The sequence below is a fragment of the Carcharhinus amblyrhynchos genome, chromosome 3, assembly GCF_965287045.1.
Source record: "Carcharhinus amblyrhynchos chromosome 3, sCarAmb.v2.hapA, whole genome shotgun sequence".
Classification (NCBI taxonomy): domain Eukaryota; kingdom Metazoa; phylum Chordata; class Chondrichthyes; order Carcharhiniformes; family Carcharhinidae; genus Carcharhinus; species Carcharhinus amblyrhynchos.
Genome location: NC_137326.1, coordinates 398,614 through 416,186, shown reverse-complemented (window position 1 = coordinate 416,186; position 17,573 = coordinate 398,614). Strand labels below are relative to the sequence as shown.

Genomic DNA, 17,573 nt, shown 5'->3' with positions numbered 1-17,573 from the left:
AAGAAAGGCCAACATATTATTTGCCTTCCCAATTGCCTGTTGCACCTGCCCCTCCACTTTCATTGACTGGAGTACAAGGACACCCAGATTCCTTTGCACATCCACACTTCCCAATAGGTCATTATTTAAATAATACTCTTCCTTTCTGTTTTTCACACTAAAGAGTATAACTTCACATTTAGCCATGTTGTGTTGCATGTGCCATGTGTTTGCCCAGTCACTCAACTTGTCCAAAGCAACTTGAAGCTTCCTTGCAGCTTCCTGACAGCTCACAACTCTGCCCAGTTTTGTGTCATCAGAAGACCTGAAAGGGGTTAAAGGGATGGTTGTCAAATTTGTTACTGACGCAAAGATAGACAGGAAAGGAAGTTGTGAAGAGGACATAAGGAGGCTACAAAAAGATGGACATAGGTTAAGTGAGTGGGCAAAGGTCTGGCAAATTGAATATAATGTGGGAAAATGGAATTGTCTACTATGGCAGGAAGTTTATTATCTAAATGGTGAGAGATTGCAAAGCTGTGAGGTGCAAAGGGATCCAGGTGTCCCAGTGCATGAATCACATAAGACGAGTATGGAGGCACGGTTTGTAACTGGAAAAGCTAATAGAATGTTATCATCTGTGAAGTAGATGGTATTGTTGCTGGGCTGGCAATCTCTGGGCCCAAGGTAATGCTCTAGTGACCCAGGTATTGTTATTGTGCATTTGCCTGTCACTGATGCATAAAAATAAAAATCTGGAATTAAAAACCTAAAGGTTTTTCCCAGGGTGTAAGAGTCAATTTCTAGGGGGCACAGGTTCAAGGTGCAAGGAGCAAGGTTTAAGGGAGATGTACAAGACAGATTTTTTACACAGACAGTAGTGGGTGCCTGAAACTCGTTGCCAGGGGAGGTAGTGAAAGCAGATATAGTAGTGACTTTTAAGGAGCATCTTGACAAATACATGAATAGGGTGGGAATAGAAGGATCTGGTCCCCGAAAAGATAGGGGATTTTAGTTAAGTCGGGCAGCATGGTCAGTGCAGGCTTGGAGGACCGAAGGGCCTGTCCCTGTGCTATAATTTTCTTTGTTCTTTTCTTTGTTCTAACAAGTAAGGCCTTTGACAAAGTCCCTCATAGCAGACTGGTGCAGAAAGTGAAGTCATGTGGGATCAGAGGTGAGCTGGCAAGGTAGATACAAAACTGGCTCGGTCGAAGAAGACAGAGGGTAGCAGTGGAAGGGTGCATCTCTGAATGGAGGGCTGTGACAAGTGGTGTTCCTCAGGGATCAGTGCTGGGACCTTTGCTGTTTGTAATATGTATAAATGATTTGGAGGAAAGTGTAACTGGATTGATTAGTAAGTTTGTGGATGACACAAAGGTTGGTGGATTTGCAGATAGCGATGAGGACCATCAGAGGATACAGCAGGGTATAGATCAGTTGGAGACTTGGGTGGAGAGATGGCAGATGGAGTTTAATCTGGACAAATGTGAGGTAATGCATTTTGGAAGGTCTAATACAGATAGGAAATATACAGTAAATGGCAGAACCCTTAAGAATATTGATTGCAAATGGATCTGGGTGTACAGGCACACAGGTCATTGAAAGTGGCAATGCAGGTGGAGAAGGGAGTCAAGAAAGCGTACGGCATGTTTGCCTTCATCGGCCGGGGTACTGAGTTTAAAAATTGGCAAGTCATGTTGCAGCTTTATAGAACTGTTCTTTGTTCTAACTTTAGTTAGGCCATACTTGGAATATAGTGTTCAATTCTGGTCGCCACACCACCAGAAGGATGTGGAGGCTTTAGAGAGGGTACAGAAAAGATTTACCAAGATGTTGCCTGGTATGGAGGGCATGAGCTATGAGGAGAGGTTGGAGAAACTTGATTTGTTCTCACTGGAATGACGGAGGTTGAGAGGCGATCTGATAGAGGTCTACAAGATTATGAGAGGCATGGAGAGAGTGGCTAGTCAGAAGCTTTTTCCAGGGTGGAAGAGTCAATTACTAGGGGACACAGGTTTAAGGTGTGAGGCGCAAGGTTTAAAGGAGATTAATGAGGCAGATGTTTAAACAGAGGGTGGGGGGTGCCTGGAACTCGTTGCCGGCGAGGTAGTGAAAGCAGATACGGTAGTGACTCCGAATGTGCTCTGAAATGAATGTTGAACATGTCATTGGTGAAGATGAACATCTCGCCAGGGCTATCCCCACACCCCCACTTCTTGCCTTCAAACAACCACACAACCTCAAACAGAACATTGTGCGCAGCAAACTACCCAGCCTTCAGGAGAACAGTGACCATGACACCACAAAACCCTGACACAGCAACCTCTACAAGATGTGCCGGATCATCTACACGGATGCCGTCATTTCACGAGAGGACACCATCCACCAGGTACAAGGTACATACTCTTGCAACTCGACCAACATTGTCTACCTGGTACGCTGCAAGAAAAGATGTTCTGAGAAGCTACGGGAATGGATGAATGAACACCGCTCGACAATCACCAGGCAAGAGTGTTCTCTTCCTGTTGGGGAACACTTCAGCGGTCGCAGGCATTCGGCCTCTAATCTTCGGGTAAGCGTTCTCCAACGCAACCTTCACAACACACGACAGCGCAGAGTCGCTGAGCAGAGACTGATTGCCAAGTTCCGCACACATGAGGATGGCCTCAATCAGGATCTTGGATTAATGTCACACTACCACACTATGGGCGGCACGGTAACACACTGGTTAGCACTGCTGCTTCACAGCTCCAGGGTCCTGGGTTCGATTCCTGGCTCGGGTCACTGTCTGTGTGGAGTTTGCATGTTCTCCTCGTGTCTGCGTGTGTTTCCTCCGGGTGTCCGGTTTCCTCCCACAGTCCAAAGATGTGCAGGTTAGGTTGATTGGCCATGCTAAGAAATTGCCCCTTAGTCCAGGGATGTGTAAATTAGAGGGATTAGTGGGTATAATATGTAGGGATATGGGGCTAGGGCCTGGGTGGGATTGTGTTCGGTGTAGACTCGATGGGCCGAAGGGCCTCTTTCTGCACTGTAGGGTTTGATGACTCTATGATCTGTAACCCCCACGGCTTGCCTGGGCTTGCAAAATCTCACCAACTGTCCTGTCTGGAGACAATACACATCTCTTTAACCTGTGCTTAACCCTCTCTCCACTCACATTGTCTGTACCTTTGAGACTTGATTACCTGTAAAGACTCACATTCTAATCATTATTTTGTAAATTGAGTTTGTGTCTTTATATGCCCTGTTTGTGAACTCCTACTTACTTGATGAAGGAGCAACAAGCACTCCAAAAGCTAGTGGCTTTTGCTACCAAATAAACCCATTGGACTTTACCCTGGTGTTGTGAGACTTCTTACTGTGTTTATCCCAATCCAACACCGGCATCTCCATATCATGACTTTTATGGCCAAGCCAATTCTGAATCCATCTAGCTAGTTCACCCCTGATCCCGTGAGATTTAATCTTTTGCACCAGCCTGCCATGAGGCATTTTGTCAAATGCTTTACTAAAGTCCATGTAGACAATATCCACAGTCCATCCCTTGTCAAACATTTTTCTCACTTCCTCAAAAAACTCAATCAAAATTAGTGAGACATGACCCCCCTCGTACAAAACCATGCTGCCGCTAATAAGACCATTCAGGTCCATTTGCAGGCTGGGAGATCACCCCTCTTCATCATTGACAATGTACTCCCCTGCACGCCCCCTCCCCCGCCACCACTCCCTACCCCCCAACACACACACACACACCCTCCCACACACACACCCTCCCACACACACCCACACACACATTCATACACACACACACCCTCCCACAAACACACACATACTCACATACACCAGCATACACACACACACTGACACCCACACACGCACAGACACAGACACACAGGCACACATACCTACTCACACCCACATACACCCGCATACACACACACACACCTACGCAGACACCGTACATCCCTACACGCACACACACCCACACACACAACCACACCCCCACACACACACATCCACCACACATGCGCACACGCACACATACACACACACACACACAAACCTGCACACACATGCGCGCACACCAGGCACACACACACGACAATAGAGGTCACCAATCGCTCCCTGTGCTGGTCTTCCTCTCCCAGATCTAGTTTGGCCCCAAGTGGTTTGGAAGGTAGCAAATGTAACACTGTAATTCATGAAAGGAGAGAGGGATCAAACAGGCAACTGCTGACCTGTTAACCCTGCATCACTCACTGGGAGGATACCGGAAACTATTATTGAGGAAGTCTTAACAAAATGATGAGAAACTCATAGTGTGACCAATCAAAGGCAACATGGCTTTATTAAAGGGCAACCATGCTTCAAAACTAATTAACAATTTTTTGAGTAACTAGTGGTGTAAAAAATAGAATGGAACTAGTAGATATAGCGTACTTGTATTTCCAAAAGGCAGTTGATACATGGCGAAAAACTGCAGCAGGCGACGGTGCAGAGGGACCTTGGGGTCCTTGTGCATGAGTCGCAAAAACCCAGCCTGCAGGTGCAGCAGGTGGTCAGGAAGGCGAATGGGATGCTGGCCTTCATAGTGAGGGGGATTGAATATAAAAGTAGGGAGGTCTTGCTGCAGCTGTATAGGGCATTGGTGAGGCTGCAGCTGGAGTACTGTGTGCAGTTTTGGGCGCCGTACTTATGCAAGGATATTTTGGCCTTGGAGGGAGTGCAGAGGAGGTTTACTAGGCTGATACCGGAGTTGAGGGGGTTGAACTATGAGGAGAGGCTGAATAAACTAGGCTTGTACTGGTTAGAGTTTAGAAGAATGAGGGGAGATCTCATTGAGACGTATAAGATGATGAATGGGATGGATAGGATAGAGGTGGAGAGGCTCTTCCCGCTCAGAAAGGACAGTAGGACTAGGGGGCACAGCCTCAAGATAAAGGGGGTACGGTTTAGAACGGAGTTGAGGAGGAACTTCTTCACTCAAAGGGTGGTGAATCTCTGGAATTCTCTGCCCGTTGAAGTGGTGGAGGCTGCCTCGCTAAATATTTTTAAGACGCAGGTTGATGGGTTTTTGATAGGCAAGGGGATTAAGGGTTATGAGGAGAAAGCGGAAAGTGGAACTGAGCCACGACAGATCAGCCATGATCTTATTGAATGGCGGGGCAGGCTCGAAGGGCTAGATGGCCTACTCCTGCTCCTATTTCTTATGTTCTTATGTAAAAGATTGCACAGTCAGAAGGCAGCGAGGAGGTTAAACCAGGTATTTTCAAGGTGGCAGGTTGTAACTACTAGAGTACCATCATGATCAGTGCTGAGGCCTCAGCTATTATTATTGATATCAATGACTTAGACATACTGTGTAGTGTATCTAAGTTTACTGAATACAAATGGTGGGAACATAATTATGAGTGTGTGTGTATGGCTAATAAAAGGCCGCAGGTTGAGTAAGTGGGCAACAAGGTGGCAGCTGAAGGTATTCAGTTTTGTCATATGTTTTGTGGAGGGTAGGTCGTGCCTTACTAACCTTATTGAGTTTTTTGAGAAAGTGACCAAAGAGGTGGATGGGGGTAAGGCAGTGGACGTGGTGTATATGGATTTTAGTAAGGCGTTTGATAAGGTTCACCATGGTAGGCTTCTGCACAAAATGCAGATGTATGGGATTGGGGGTGATCTAGGGAACTGGATTAGGAATTGGCTAGCGGATAGGAGACAGAGGGTGGTGGTTGACGGTAAATATTCATCATGGAGTTCAGTTACAAGTGGTGTGCCTCAGGGATCTGTGTTGGGGCCACTGCTGTTTGTGATTTTTATTAATGATCTGGATGAGGGTATAGTTGGGTGGATCAGTAAATTTGCTGATGACACCAAAGTCGGAGGTGTGGTAGATTGTGAGGAAGGGTGTCATAGTTTGCAGGAAGACTTGGACAGGTTGCAGAGCTGGGCCGAGAGGTGGCGGATGGAGTTTAATGCGGAGAAGTGTGAGGTAATTCACTTTGGTAGGAATAACAGATGTGTTGAGTATAGGGCTAACGGGAAGACTTTGAATAGTGTGGAGGAGCAGAGGGATCTAGGTGTATGTGTACATAGATCCCTGAAAGTTGGGAATCAAGTAGATAAGGTTGTTAAGAAGGCATACAGTGTCTTGGCGTTTATTGGTAGGGGGATTGAATTTAGGAGTCGTAGCGTTATGTTGCAACTGTACACAACTCTGGTGCGGCCGCACTTGGAGTATTGTGTGCAGTTCTGGTCCCCACATTACAGGAAGGATGTGGAGGCTTTGGAGAGGGTGCAGAGGAGGTTTACCAGGATGTTGCCTGGTATGGAGGGGAGATCCTATGAGGAGAGGCTGAGGGATTTGGGGTTGTTTTCGCTGGAAAGAAGGCGGCTAAGAGGGGACCTTATTGAAACATATAAGATGATTAGAGGTTTAGATAGGGTGGATAGTGATAGCCTTTTTCCTCTGATGGAAAAATCTAGCACGAGGGGGCATGGCTTTAAACTAAGGGGTGGTAGTTATAGGACGGATGTCAGGGGTAGGTTCTTTACCCAGAGGGTGGTGAGGGATTGGAATGCCCTGCCTGCTGCAGTTGTAAATGCGCCTAGTTTGGGGGCGTTTAAGAGGTCTGTGGACAGGTTTATGGACGAGAAGGGATTGGTTTAGGTTAGTGGGTCATTGTTGTTGTTTTTTTTTAACTGGTCGGCGCAACATCGTGGGCCGAAGGGCCTGTTCTGCGCTGTAATGTTCTATGTTCTATGTTCTATGTTAACAGTAAAGCAAAATGATTTTTTTAAAGATTTGAAACTTGTACATGTTGATGTTCAGAGGGATTTGGGTGTACCTGTGCAAGGAACACAATAATATGCAGGTGTAGCAAACAATTTGTTTTCTTTTTATTATATTCATGGGACATGGAATTAGGAAGGCAAATGGCATGTTGCTCTTTATAACAGGGGGTTTGAGGTACTGTAATGAAGATATCTTGCTACAATTGCTATATCCACAGTAAAACCACAAATAATCATGGTGCATGTGTCAGGCTTTTATAATCCTTTGATATTCTGTTTGTATTACAGGTGAACGATACGTCATGACTTTTCTAAATGTGCTAAATTTTGGAGATCAAGGTGTGTTCCTTATTTTCTGGGTGCAGTTTGTCCAATTGAATTTTGCATGTTTTATTACAAAGCTGGACTAGTGCGCTAGTAATGATGCTCTTCTGTTTTAGTGACAATATCCCAATGTTGAACCTGTATTCCTAATCTGTCACCTTGGCTCACTGTCAGCTGTGAACCCAGGGTGGGAGAACTGAACACATCATTTTGGCTTGGAGCTAAGTGCCATGCAAGGGATTTCTACTGTCATGTGAAGTTCAAGGGTCATTTAGCCACACTCTGGGTCAGAGTGGGAAAGAGTGGGTCCCTCTCGGTCAAGGGTCAGATTGAGAATAGTCCCTGAAAGGAATGATAAGTGGATTTTAGGATCTGTCAATCTCACTTGTTGAGATTAGCCGGAGGCTTTGAATTGCGCGGTGATGTTTTCAGACTGTTTACTTCATCCGGCAGAAATGATTACTGTTTTCTGGAAACAGTGGTAGTGGGGAGAAAGAATCTCAAACCCCAGCCAATGTCTGTCTATCCCATAGTTTATGCTGTTCCAGTTTCTATCTCACAGACTCTTTCTTGAGCTGAGCCCAGTCCTCAGGGGACGGCAGAAAATACAACACAGAGTCACAGAGCTTTACAGTTTGGAAACAGGCCCTTGGGCCAAACTTGTCCATGCCACCCTTTTGTTTTTAACCCCTAAGCTAGTCCCAATTGTCCACGTTCGGCCAATATCCCTCTATACCCATCTTACATATATATCTGTCTAAACACTTTTTAAACCCAGGTAAATGTGTAGTGGTACATTTTGGCAGGTCCAATGGGATGAAGGAATATAGTATTAAGGGTAAGACTCTTAGCAGTGTGGAAGATCAGAAGGATCTTGGGGTCCGGGTTCATAGGACTTTCAAATCGGCTTCGCAGGTAGAGGATATGGTTAAGAAGGCTAAGGTGTACTGGCCTTCAACAATCGAGGGATTGAGTTTAGGAGTCGGGAGATAATGCTACAGTTGTATAAGACCCTGGTCAGACCCCACTTGGAGCACTGTGCTCAGTTCTGGTTGCCTCATTACAGGAAGGATGTGAAAGCTATTGAAAGGGTGCAGAGGAGATTTACAAGGATGTTGCCTGGATTGGGTGGCATGCCTTATGAGGATAGGTTGAGAGAGCTCGGTCTTTTCTCCTTAGAGAGACAAAGGATGAGAGGTGACCTGATAGAGGTGTATAAGATGTTGAGAGGTATTGATCAGGTGGATTCTCAGAGGCTTTTCCCCAGGGCTGAAATGGTTGCTACGAGAGGACACAGGTTTAAGGTGTTGGGGAGTAGGTACAGAGGAGATACCGGGGGATAAGTTTTCACTCAGAGGGTGGTGGGTGAGTGGAATCACCTGCTGGTGGTGGTGGTGGAGGCGGATTCATTAGGGTCTTTTAAGAGACTTCTGGTTGAGTATGTGGGACGTAATAGGATTGAGGGTTATAGGTGAGCCTAGTAGGTAGAGATATGATTGGCACAACTTGTGGGCTGAAGGGACTGTTGGTGCTGTAGTCTTTCTATGATTCTAAAATTGTACCCACCTCTACTACTACCTCTGGCAGCTTGTTCCAGACACTCACCACTCTCGTTGTGAAAAAATTACCCCTCTGGACCCTATTGTATCTCCCCCCTCTCACCTTAAACCTATGCCCTCTAGTTTTAGACTTCCCAACCTTTGGGAAAAGATATTGACTATCTAGCTGACCTATGCTCCTCATTATTTTAAGGCCACTATAAGATCACCTCTCAGCCTTCTACGCTCCAGAGAAAATAGTCCCACTCTATCCAGCTTCTCCTTATAACTCAAACCATCAAGTCCCAGTAACCTCCTCGTAAATCTTTTCTGCACTCTTTCTAGTTTAATGATATCCTTTCTATAATAGGGTGACCAGAACTGTACACAGTATTCCAAATGTGGCCTTACCAATGTCTTGTACAACTTCAACATGGCATCCCAATTCCTGTATTCAATGTTCTGACCGATGAAACCAAGCATGCCGAATGCCTTCTTCACCACTCCATTCACCTGTGACTCCACTTTCAAGGAGCTATGAACATGTACCCTCAGACCTCTTTGTTCTGTAACTCTCCCCAGTGCCCTGCCATTAAGGTAATGCATTTTGGAAGGTCTAATAGAAATAGTTAATATACAGTAAATGGCAGAACCCTTAGGAGTATAGATAGGCAAAGGGATCTGGGTGTACAGGTACGCAGGTCACTGAAAGTGGCAATGCAGGTGGAGAAGATAGTCAAGAAAGCGTACGGCATGCTTGCTTTCATTGGCCGGGGCATTGAGTTTAAAAATTGTCAAGTCATGTTACAACTGTACAAAACTCTGGTGCGGGCGCACTTGGAGTATTGCGTACAGTTCTGGTTGCTGCATTATAAGGAAGTTGTGGAGGCATTGGAAAGGGTGCAGAGGAGGTTTACCAGGATGTTGCCTGATATGGTGGGAAGGTCTTATGAGGAAAGGCTGAGGGACTTGAGGTTATTTTCATTGGAGAGAAGAAGGTTATGAGGTGACCTGATTGAGGCATACAAGATGATCAAAGGATTGGATAGTGAGAGCCTTTTACCTCGGATGGTGATGGCTAACACAAGGGGACATAGCTTTAAATTAAAGGGTGGTAATTATAGGACGGATGTCAGAGGTAGGTTCTTTACTCAGAGGGTAGTAAGGGCGTGGAATGCCCTGCCTGCAGCAGTTGTGGACTTGCCAACTTTAAGGGCGTTCAAATGATCAGTGGATAGGCATATGGATAACATTGGAATAGTTTAGGTTAGAGGGTCATTAGATTGGTTCCACTGGTCAGCGCAACATCGAGGGCCGAAGGGCCTGTACTGTGCTGTAATGTTCTATGTTCTATGTTGCAGCTTTATAGAACCTTAGTTAGGCCGCACTTGGAATATAGTGTTCAATTCTGGTCACCACCTAGCAGAAGGATGTGGAGGCTTTGGAGAGGGTACAGAAAAGATTTACCAGGATGTTGCCTGGTACGGAGGGCACTAGTTATGAGGAGAGGTTGGAGAAACTTAGTTTGTTTTCACTAGAGTGACAGAGGCTGAGAGGAGACCTGATAGAAGTCAACAAGATGATGAGAGGCATGGACAGAGTGGATAGTCAGAAGCTTTTTCCCAGGGTGGAAGAATCAATTACTAGGGGGACACAGGTTTAAGGTGTGAGGAGCAAGGTTTAAAGGAGATGTATGAGGCAGAATTTTTACACAGAATGGTGGATGCCTGGAACATGTTGCCGGGGAAGGTAGTGGAAGTGGATATAGTAGTGATTTTTAAGGGGCATCTGACAGATCCATGAATAGGATGGGAATAGAGGGATATGGTCCCCGGAAGGGTAGAGGGTTTTAGTTAAGTCGAGCAGCAGGGTCAGTGCAGGCTTGGAGGGACAAAGGGCCTGTTCCAGCACTGTAATTTTCTTTGTTCTTTGTTCTCTGTTATTAACTGAGTAAGTCATGATGTGGATGTGCCGGCGTTGGACTGGGGTAAACACAGTAAAAAGTCTGACAACACCAGGTTTAAGTCCAACGGATTTATTTGATAGTACACTCACTAGCTTTCGGATTAGTCCCTTTGTCAGTTGAGACCGTCTCAACAAGGATCTTGGGTTCATGTTGCACTATCTGTAACCCCCGTGACTTGTCTGGGTTTGCAAAACCTCACTTACTGTACTGTCTGGAGACAATACACATCTCTTTAAACTGTGATCAGTGCTCCTTCCACTCACATTATCAGCCACTTCAGGTCTTGAACAGCAGGTTAGGTGTAAGGATTCGCATTCTAATCAGTAATCTCTAAACTGTCTGTGCTTTATATGCTCTGTCTGAGGCCAGAACTCTCCATTCACCTGACGAAGGGGCTAACCCGAAAGCTTGTGAGTGTACTATCAAATAAATCGGTTGGACTTGAACCTGGTGTTGTCAGACTTTTTACTGTATTAACTGAGTAAGTCCTGTCCTGGTTCAATCGACCAAAATGCATCACCTTGCATTTGTCTAAATTAAACTCCATCTGCCATTTGTCAGCCCACTGGCCCAATTGATCATGATCCTGTTGCTATCCTCGATAACCTTCTTCACTGTCCACTGTGCCACCAATCTTGATGTCATCTGTAAACTTACTAACCATGTCTCCTAAATTCTCATCTAATCATTAATATAAGTGACAAATAACAGTGGGCCCAGCACTGATCACTGAGGCACATCACTGGTCACAAGTCTCCAGTTTGAAAAACAACCCTCTACAACCACCCTCTGTCTTCTGTCATCCAACCAATTTTGTATCCGTTTGGCTACCTCACCCTGGATCCCGTGAATTTAATCTTACGTACAAGCTACCATGTTGTCCTTTGTCAAAGGCTTTGCTAAAGTCCATGTAGACAACATCAACTGCACTGCCCTCATCTACCTTCCTGGTTACCCCTTCAAAAAGCTCAATCAAATTTGTGAAGACATGATTTTCCACTCACAAAGCCACGCTGACTGTCCCTAATCAGTCCTTGCCTCTTTAAATGTCTGTAGATCCTGTCTGTCAAAATACCTTCTAAGAACTTACCCACCACAGGTGTGAGGCTCACTGGCCTGTAGTTCCCAGGCTTTTCCCTGCAGCCCCTTTTAAACAAAGGCACAACATTTGCCACCCTCCAATCTTCAGGCATCTCATCTGTGGCTGTCGATGATTCAAATCTCTCTGCTAGCGGACCTGCAATTTCCCCTCTGGCCTCCCACAATGTCCTGGAATACATTTCATCAGATCCGAGTGACTTATCAGCCTTGATGTACTTTAAGACTTCCAGTATCTCCTTCTCTGTTACAAATAGACTCCTCGCATTTCCATCTTGTGGCTGGTTGTTAATTGGCGCTCTTTGATGCAGGTGTTTATGACATTGTGAATAACCTGGGGTCGCTGGTGGCCAGATTTCTCTTCCTCCCCATTGAGGAAAGCTTCTACATTTTCTTCGTCAAAGTGCTTGAGCGAGGGAAGGACATTGGACACCAGAAACAGGTAAAGTTGCTGCTAGTGCTCTACTGTGTGGTCCTGCCTTGGGGCCCAATTACTCTCCTGATATAAATAGGTTTTTTGCATCTCTTTTCAATAAAGAAGGTGATTTAAAAAAATGTTAGCTCGACTGATATGGGAATAGCTGGTGACGATGAGCTGCCTTCTTGAACCACTGCAGTCTATATTTTAATGTTGCTATAGAGGAGGAAACAGTAGCTATATTAGATAGAATAAAGAAAGTAGAAAAAGCCCCTGACCTGGACGGGATAGATCGCATGCTGACAGGGTGGAAATACTGGAGACTCTGGCCGCAGTCCTTCAATCCTCCTTGGGTTTGAGTGCTCCCAGAGGATTGAAGGATTGCAAATATGCGCTTATGTTTAAAAAGGGGAAAAAGATAAACCTCATAATTATTACCACAGGAAGTAGTTGATGCCAAAACATTGAATGTATTCAAGAAGTGGCTGGATATTGCACTTGGGGTAAATGGGATCAAAAGTTATGGGGAGAAAGCAGAATTAGGCTATTAAGTTGGCTGTTATCATGATGAATGGTGGAGCAGGCACAAAGGGCCAAATGGCCTCCTCCTGCTCCTATTTTCTGTATTTCTATGTTTCTAACATGTTACTAGGGCAACTAGGGATGGGTGATGAATGCTGGCCAGCCAGCAATGCCCATGTCCCACAAATGAATTTTAAAAAAGTCAGCCTAACACCAGTAGTGGAAAAACCTTTAGAGATATTAATCCAGGACAAAACTATTTGATATTTGGAAAAATCTGAGGGAATAAATGGGAAAGTCAGCACAAGTTTATTGAAGGCAGATTCAGTTCTTTCATGAATCTCTCTTCTGGTTGATGGAGAAGCTTCTTGAGGGTAAAGCCCTTGATGTTGTGTATTTGGACTTTTCAAAAGCCACCTAACAGATTTGTTAGCAAAGTTGAAGGCCTTGGGATTAAAGAGCTAGTGACTGTGTGGATACAAAAAGCAGCAAGTAGCGATGAGCACTGGTTGTTCAGACCAGAGGGAAGTATATTGTGGGATTTCCCAGGATGAATAATGGGACCATTGCCTTTTTGATACATATTAATAACTTAGTCTGGGGTATTTGAGCATAATTTCAAAGTTTACAGATAATGTATAAATGAAAACTGCAGGAATCAGTGAAGGATACAGTAACAGACTTCAGGAGGACAAACTGGGCAAATGGGTCGACACATGGCAGATGAAATTTAGTGCAGAAGTGTCAGATCATACCTTTTGGTGGTAAGAAGGAGAGGCAATTACACTAAATGGTACAGTTATAATGGGGAATGCAACAATAGAAAGACCTGCAGATCTATGGACATAAATCTTTGAAAGTGGCAGAACAAAAAAGCAGGTGGGATCCTTGGATTTCTAAACTGATCTGTAGATTATGAAAACAAGAAAGTTATGCTAAACTTTTATAGAATACTGATGAAGACTCAGTTGAACATAGAACATTACAGCGCAGTACAGGCCCTTCGGCCCTCGATGTTGCGCTGACCAGTGGAACCAATCTAATGACCCTCTAACCTGAACTAACCCAATATTATCCATATGCCTATCCACTGGCCAATTGAACGCTCTTAAAGTTCACGAGCCCACAACTGCTGCAGGCAGGGCATTCCACGCCCTTACTACCCTCTGAGTAAAGAACCTACCTCTGACATCCGTCCGATAATTACCACCCCTTAATTTAAAGCTATGTCCCCTCGTGTTAGCCATCACCATCCGAGGAAAAAGGCTCTCACTGTCCACCCTATCTAACCCTCTGATCATCTTGCGGCGACCAGAACTGTACACAATACTCCAAGTGCGGCCGCACCAGAGTTTTGTACAGTTGCAACATGACCACACAGCTCCGAAATTCAGTCCCTCTACCAATAAAAGCTAACACACCGTACGCCTTCTTAACAACTTTATCAACCTGGGTGCCAACTTTCAGGGAGCTATGCACATGTACACCAAGATCTCTCTCCTCTTCAACTCTATTAAGAGTCCTTCCATTAGCCCTGTATTCTGTACTCCTGTTACTCTTACCAAAGTGAATCTGTACTCCTGTTACTCTTACCAAAGTGAATCACTCCATTTGCCACCTCTCGGCCCAGCTCTGCAGCTTATCTATGTCCCTCTGCAAACTGTAATATCCATCCGCACTGTCTACAACTCCTCCGACTTTGGTGTCGTCAGCAAATTTACTAATCCATCCTTCTACACCCTCATCTAGATCATTTATAAAAATGACAAACAGCAGTGGCCCCAAAACAGATCCTTGAGGTACACCACTTGTAACTGAACTCCAGGTTGAATATTTCCCATCAACCACCACCCTCTGTCTCTATCAGCTAGCCAATTCCTGATCCAAACTGCTAAATCACCCTCAATCCCATGCATCTGTATTTTCTGCAGTAGCCTACCATGGGGAACCTTATCAAACACTTTACTAAAATCCATATACGTCAACTGCCTTACCCTTATCCACCTCTTTGGTCACCTTTTCAAAAAACTCGATAAGGTTTGTGAGGCACGACCTACCCTTCACAAAACCGTGTTGACTATCCCTAATCAATTTATTTCCCTCTAGATGATTATAAATCCTATCCCTTATAATTCTTTCCAAAACTTTGCCCACAACAGAAGTCTCACCGGTCGAAAATTCCCAGGATGGTCTCTACTCCCCTTCTTGAACAAGGGGACAAAATTTGCTACCCTCCAGTCTTCCGGCACTATACCTGAAGCCAATGACGACATGAAGATCAAAGCCAAAGGCTCTGCAATCTCCTCCCTAGCCTCCCAGAGAATCCTAGAGTAAATCCCATCCAGCCCAGGGGACTTATCTATTTTCATACTCTCAAGAATTACCAACACCTCCTCCTTATGTACCTCAATCCTGTCTAGTCTAAAAGCCTGTGTCTCAGTATTCTCCTCAACTACACTGACTTTTTCCTGCGTGAATACTGACGAAAAATACTCATTCAGTGCCTCTCCTATCTCTTCAGGCTCCACGCACAACTTCCCACTACTGTCTCTGACTGGCCCTAATCCTGCCCTAATCAATCTTTTATTCTTGACATACCTGTAGAAAGCTTTAGGATTTTCCTTGATCCTATCCGCCAAAGTCTTTTCATGTCCTCTTCTAGCTCTTCTTAACTCCCTCTTTAGCTCCTTCCTGGCTAATTTGTGACTCTCCAGTGCCCAAACTGAGCCTTCACGTCTCATCTTTACATAAGCCTCCTTCTTCCTCTTCACCAGAGATTCAACTTCCTTATTACATCACGATTCCCTCGCTTGACCACTTCCTCCCTGCCTGACAGGTACATATTTATCAAGGACTCGCAGTAGCTGCTCCTTGAACAAGCTCCACATTTCAGTTGTTTCCAGCCCCTGCAGTTTCCTACACCAACCTATGTATCCTAAATCTTGCCTAATTTCCACCAGGGTAGTAAGGTCGTGGAATGCCCTGCCTGCAGGAGTTGTGGACTTGCCAACTTTAAGGGCGTTCAAATGGTCAGTGGATAGGCATATGGATAACATTGGAATAGTTTAGGTTAGAGGGTCATTAGATTGGTTCCACTGGTCGGCGCAACATCGAGGGCTGAAGGGCCTGTACTGCGCTGTTATGTTCTATGTTCTAATAGCCTCATAATTACCTATCCCCCCAACTATAACTTCTGCCCTTCGGTATATGCCTATCCCTTTCCATCATTAAGGTAAACATAACTGAATTGTGGTCACTATCACCAAAGTGCTCACCTACCTCCAATCTAACACCTGGTCTGGTTCATTACCCAGTACCAAATCCAATGTAGCCTCACCTCTTTTTGAGGTAATGTATTAATTCCCGGTACCATATTCCAGGAAGAATGTCAAAGTCTTGGGGAGGTGGTAGAGAAGACATACCAGATATGAGGGATTACAGTAAGAATCATAGAATCCCTACAGTGCAGCAGAAGACCATTCGGTCCATTGATCCTGCACCAATAACAATTCCACCAGGCCCTAGCCCTGTAACCCCATGCATTTATTCTGCTAATTCCCTGACACTAAGGGGCAATTTACTACAGCCAATCAAACTAACCCACATATCTTTGGACTGTGGGAAGAAACTGGAGCACCTGAAGGAAACCCACATAGATATGGGGAGAATGTGCAAACTCCACACACAGTGAACTGAGGCCAGAATTGAACCTGGGTTCTGGTGCAATGAGCCAACAGTGTTAACACTGTGCCACCGTGCTGCCTCCTAATATGGCCTCCAGTAACATGGAGAGGCTGGGGTTATGCTGAATAGGAAAGGTTAAAGTGGAGCTTTAATTAAGATGGTCAAAATCATTTAGCATTTTGATAGAGTGAATAAGGAGAAATAGTTCAGTTCGCAGTGAGACAAGATTTAAGCTAATTGGGAACAGGATCGCAGAGGAGAATCTTCTTATGCAGTGAATAGCTCTGACCTGGAATACAGTGCCTGGGTGAGAGCACATTGAACACGGTAGTCAATTGCAAAAGAGAATTGGATAAATAATTGAAGGGGAGAAATTTGCAGGAAAGAGGGAAAAGTGCAGAAGAATGCAGCTAATTAGACACCAAAAGAGAAAATGCTGGAAAATCTCAGCAGGTCTGGCAGCATCTGTAAGGAGAGAAAAGAACTGACGTTTCGAGTCCAGGTGACCCTTTGTCAAAGCTTTGCTGCCAGACCTGCTGAGATTTCCAGCATTTTCTCTTTTGGTTTCAGATTCCAGCAACCGCAGTAATTTGCTTTTAGCTAATTAGACAGTTCTTCCAAAGAGGCAGCACAGACACAGTGGGGCAGATCTTCCCATTCTGACTGCCATGGGAATCATAGAGTGGGAGGATTGGACCATTGAAAGGTTTGTTGACCTCAGGCAGGATTTTCCGGTTTCAGGGCGTGCATGGCTGGAAAATCTCGCCCAGTGGGTCAGTGGTCACCTTCCATTGTTTAACATTCTGTGAACTCTCTCAGAATGGCTTTTTGTAGCGATAGCTGGCGATTTATGAAGAATGAAATATTCATTAAGTTTCCCGTGTGTTTGCCAGGAGGATGTTTGTATGGCAGCCGCTGTTCTGGAGATGCTTGTGAAGTTGGTGCTGCTGATTGGACTGACCATCACTGTGTTTGGCTACTCGTACTCCCAGTTGGCACTGGATATCTATGGTGGCTCAATGCTCAGCTCTGGCCCAGGTAATGCTCTCCATGTGAAAGGCGCTTTATTTCAACTTGTCTTTTTGTGTAACCCCAAGAAATGGAACTGATGCAACTTTGAGAACTTCATTGACTTGTGTTCAATTAGTTTAACATTGGCCTGCCAATCACAACAATTCAAAAGTAATTTTTAAAGAAGTATTCTTGAGCTGTAGACACTGTTAGCTGGGTCAGCATTTATTGCCCATTCCTAATT

The 17,573-nt window shown here is 45.0% G+C and overlaps 1 protein-coding gene across 1 annotated transcript in view; it reads left to right on the top strand.

The window, feature by feature from the left end:
- The window catches only part of rft1 (RFT1 homolog), a 140,911-nt gene that overhangs the window by 89,485 nt on the left and 33,853 nt on the right, over positions 1-17,573 (top strand). Inside the window, exons 8-10 of the mRNA XM_080218590.1 lie at positions 7,057-7,107; positions 12,006-12,136; positions 17,212-17,356. Coding sequence (XP_080074716.1) covers positions 7,057-7,107; positions 12,006-12,136; positions 17,212-17,356 — 327 coding nt within the window. The remainder of the gene's footprint in view (positions 1-7,056; positions 7,108-12,005; positions 12,137-17,211; positions 17,357-17,573) is intronic.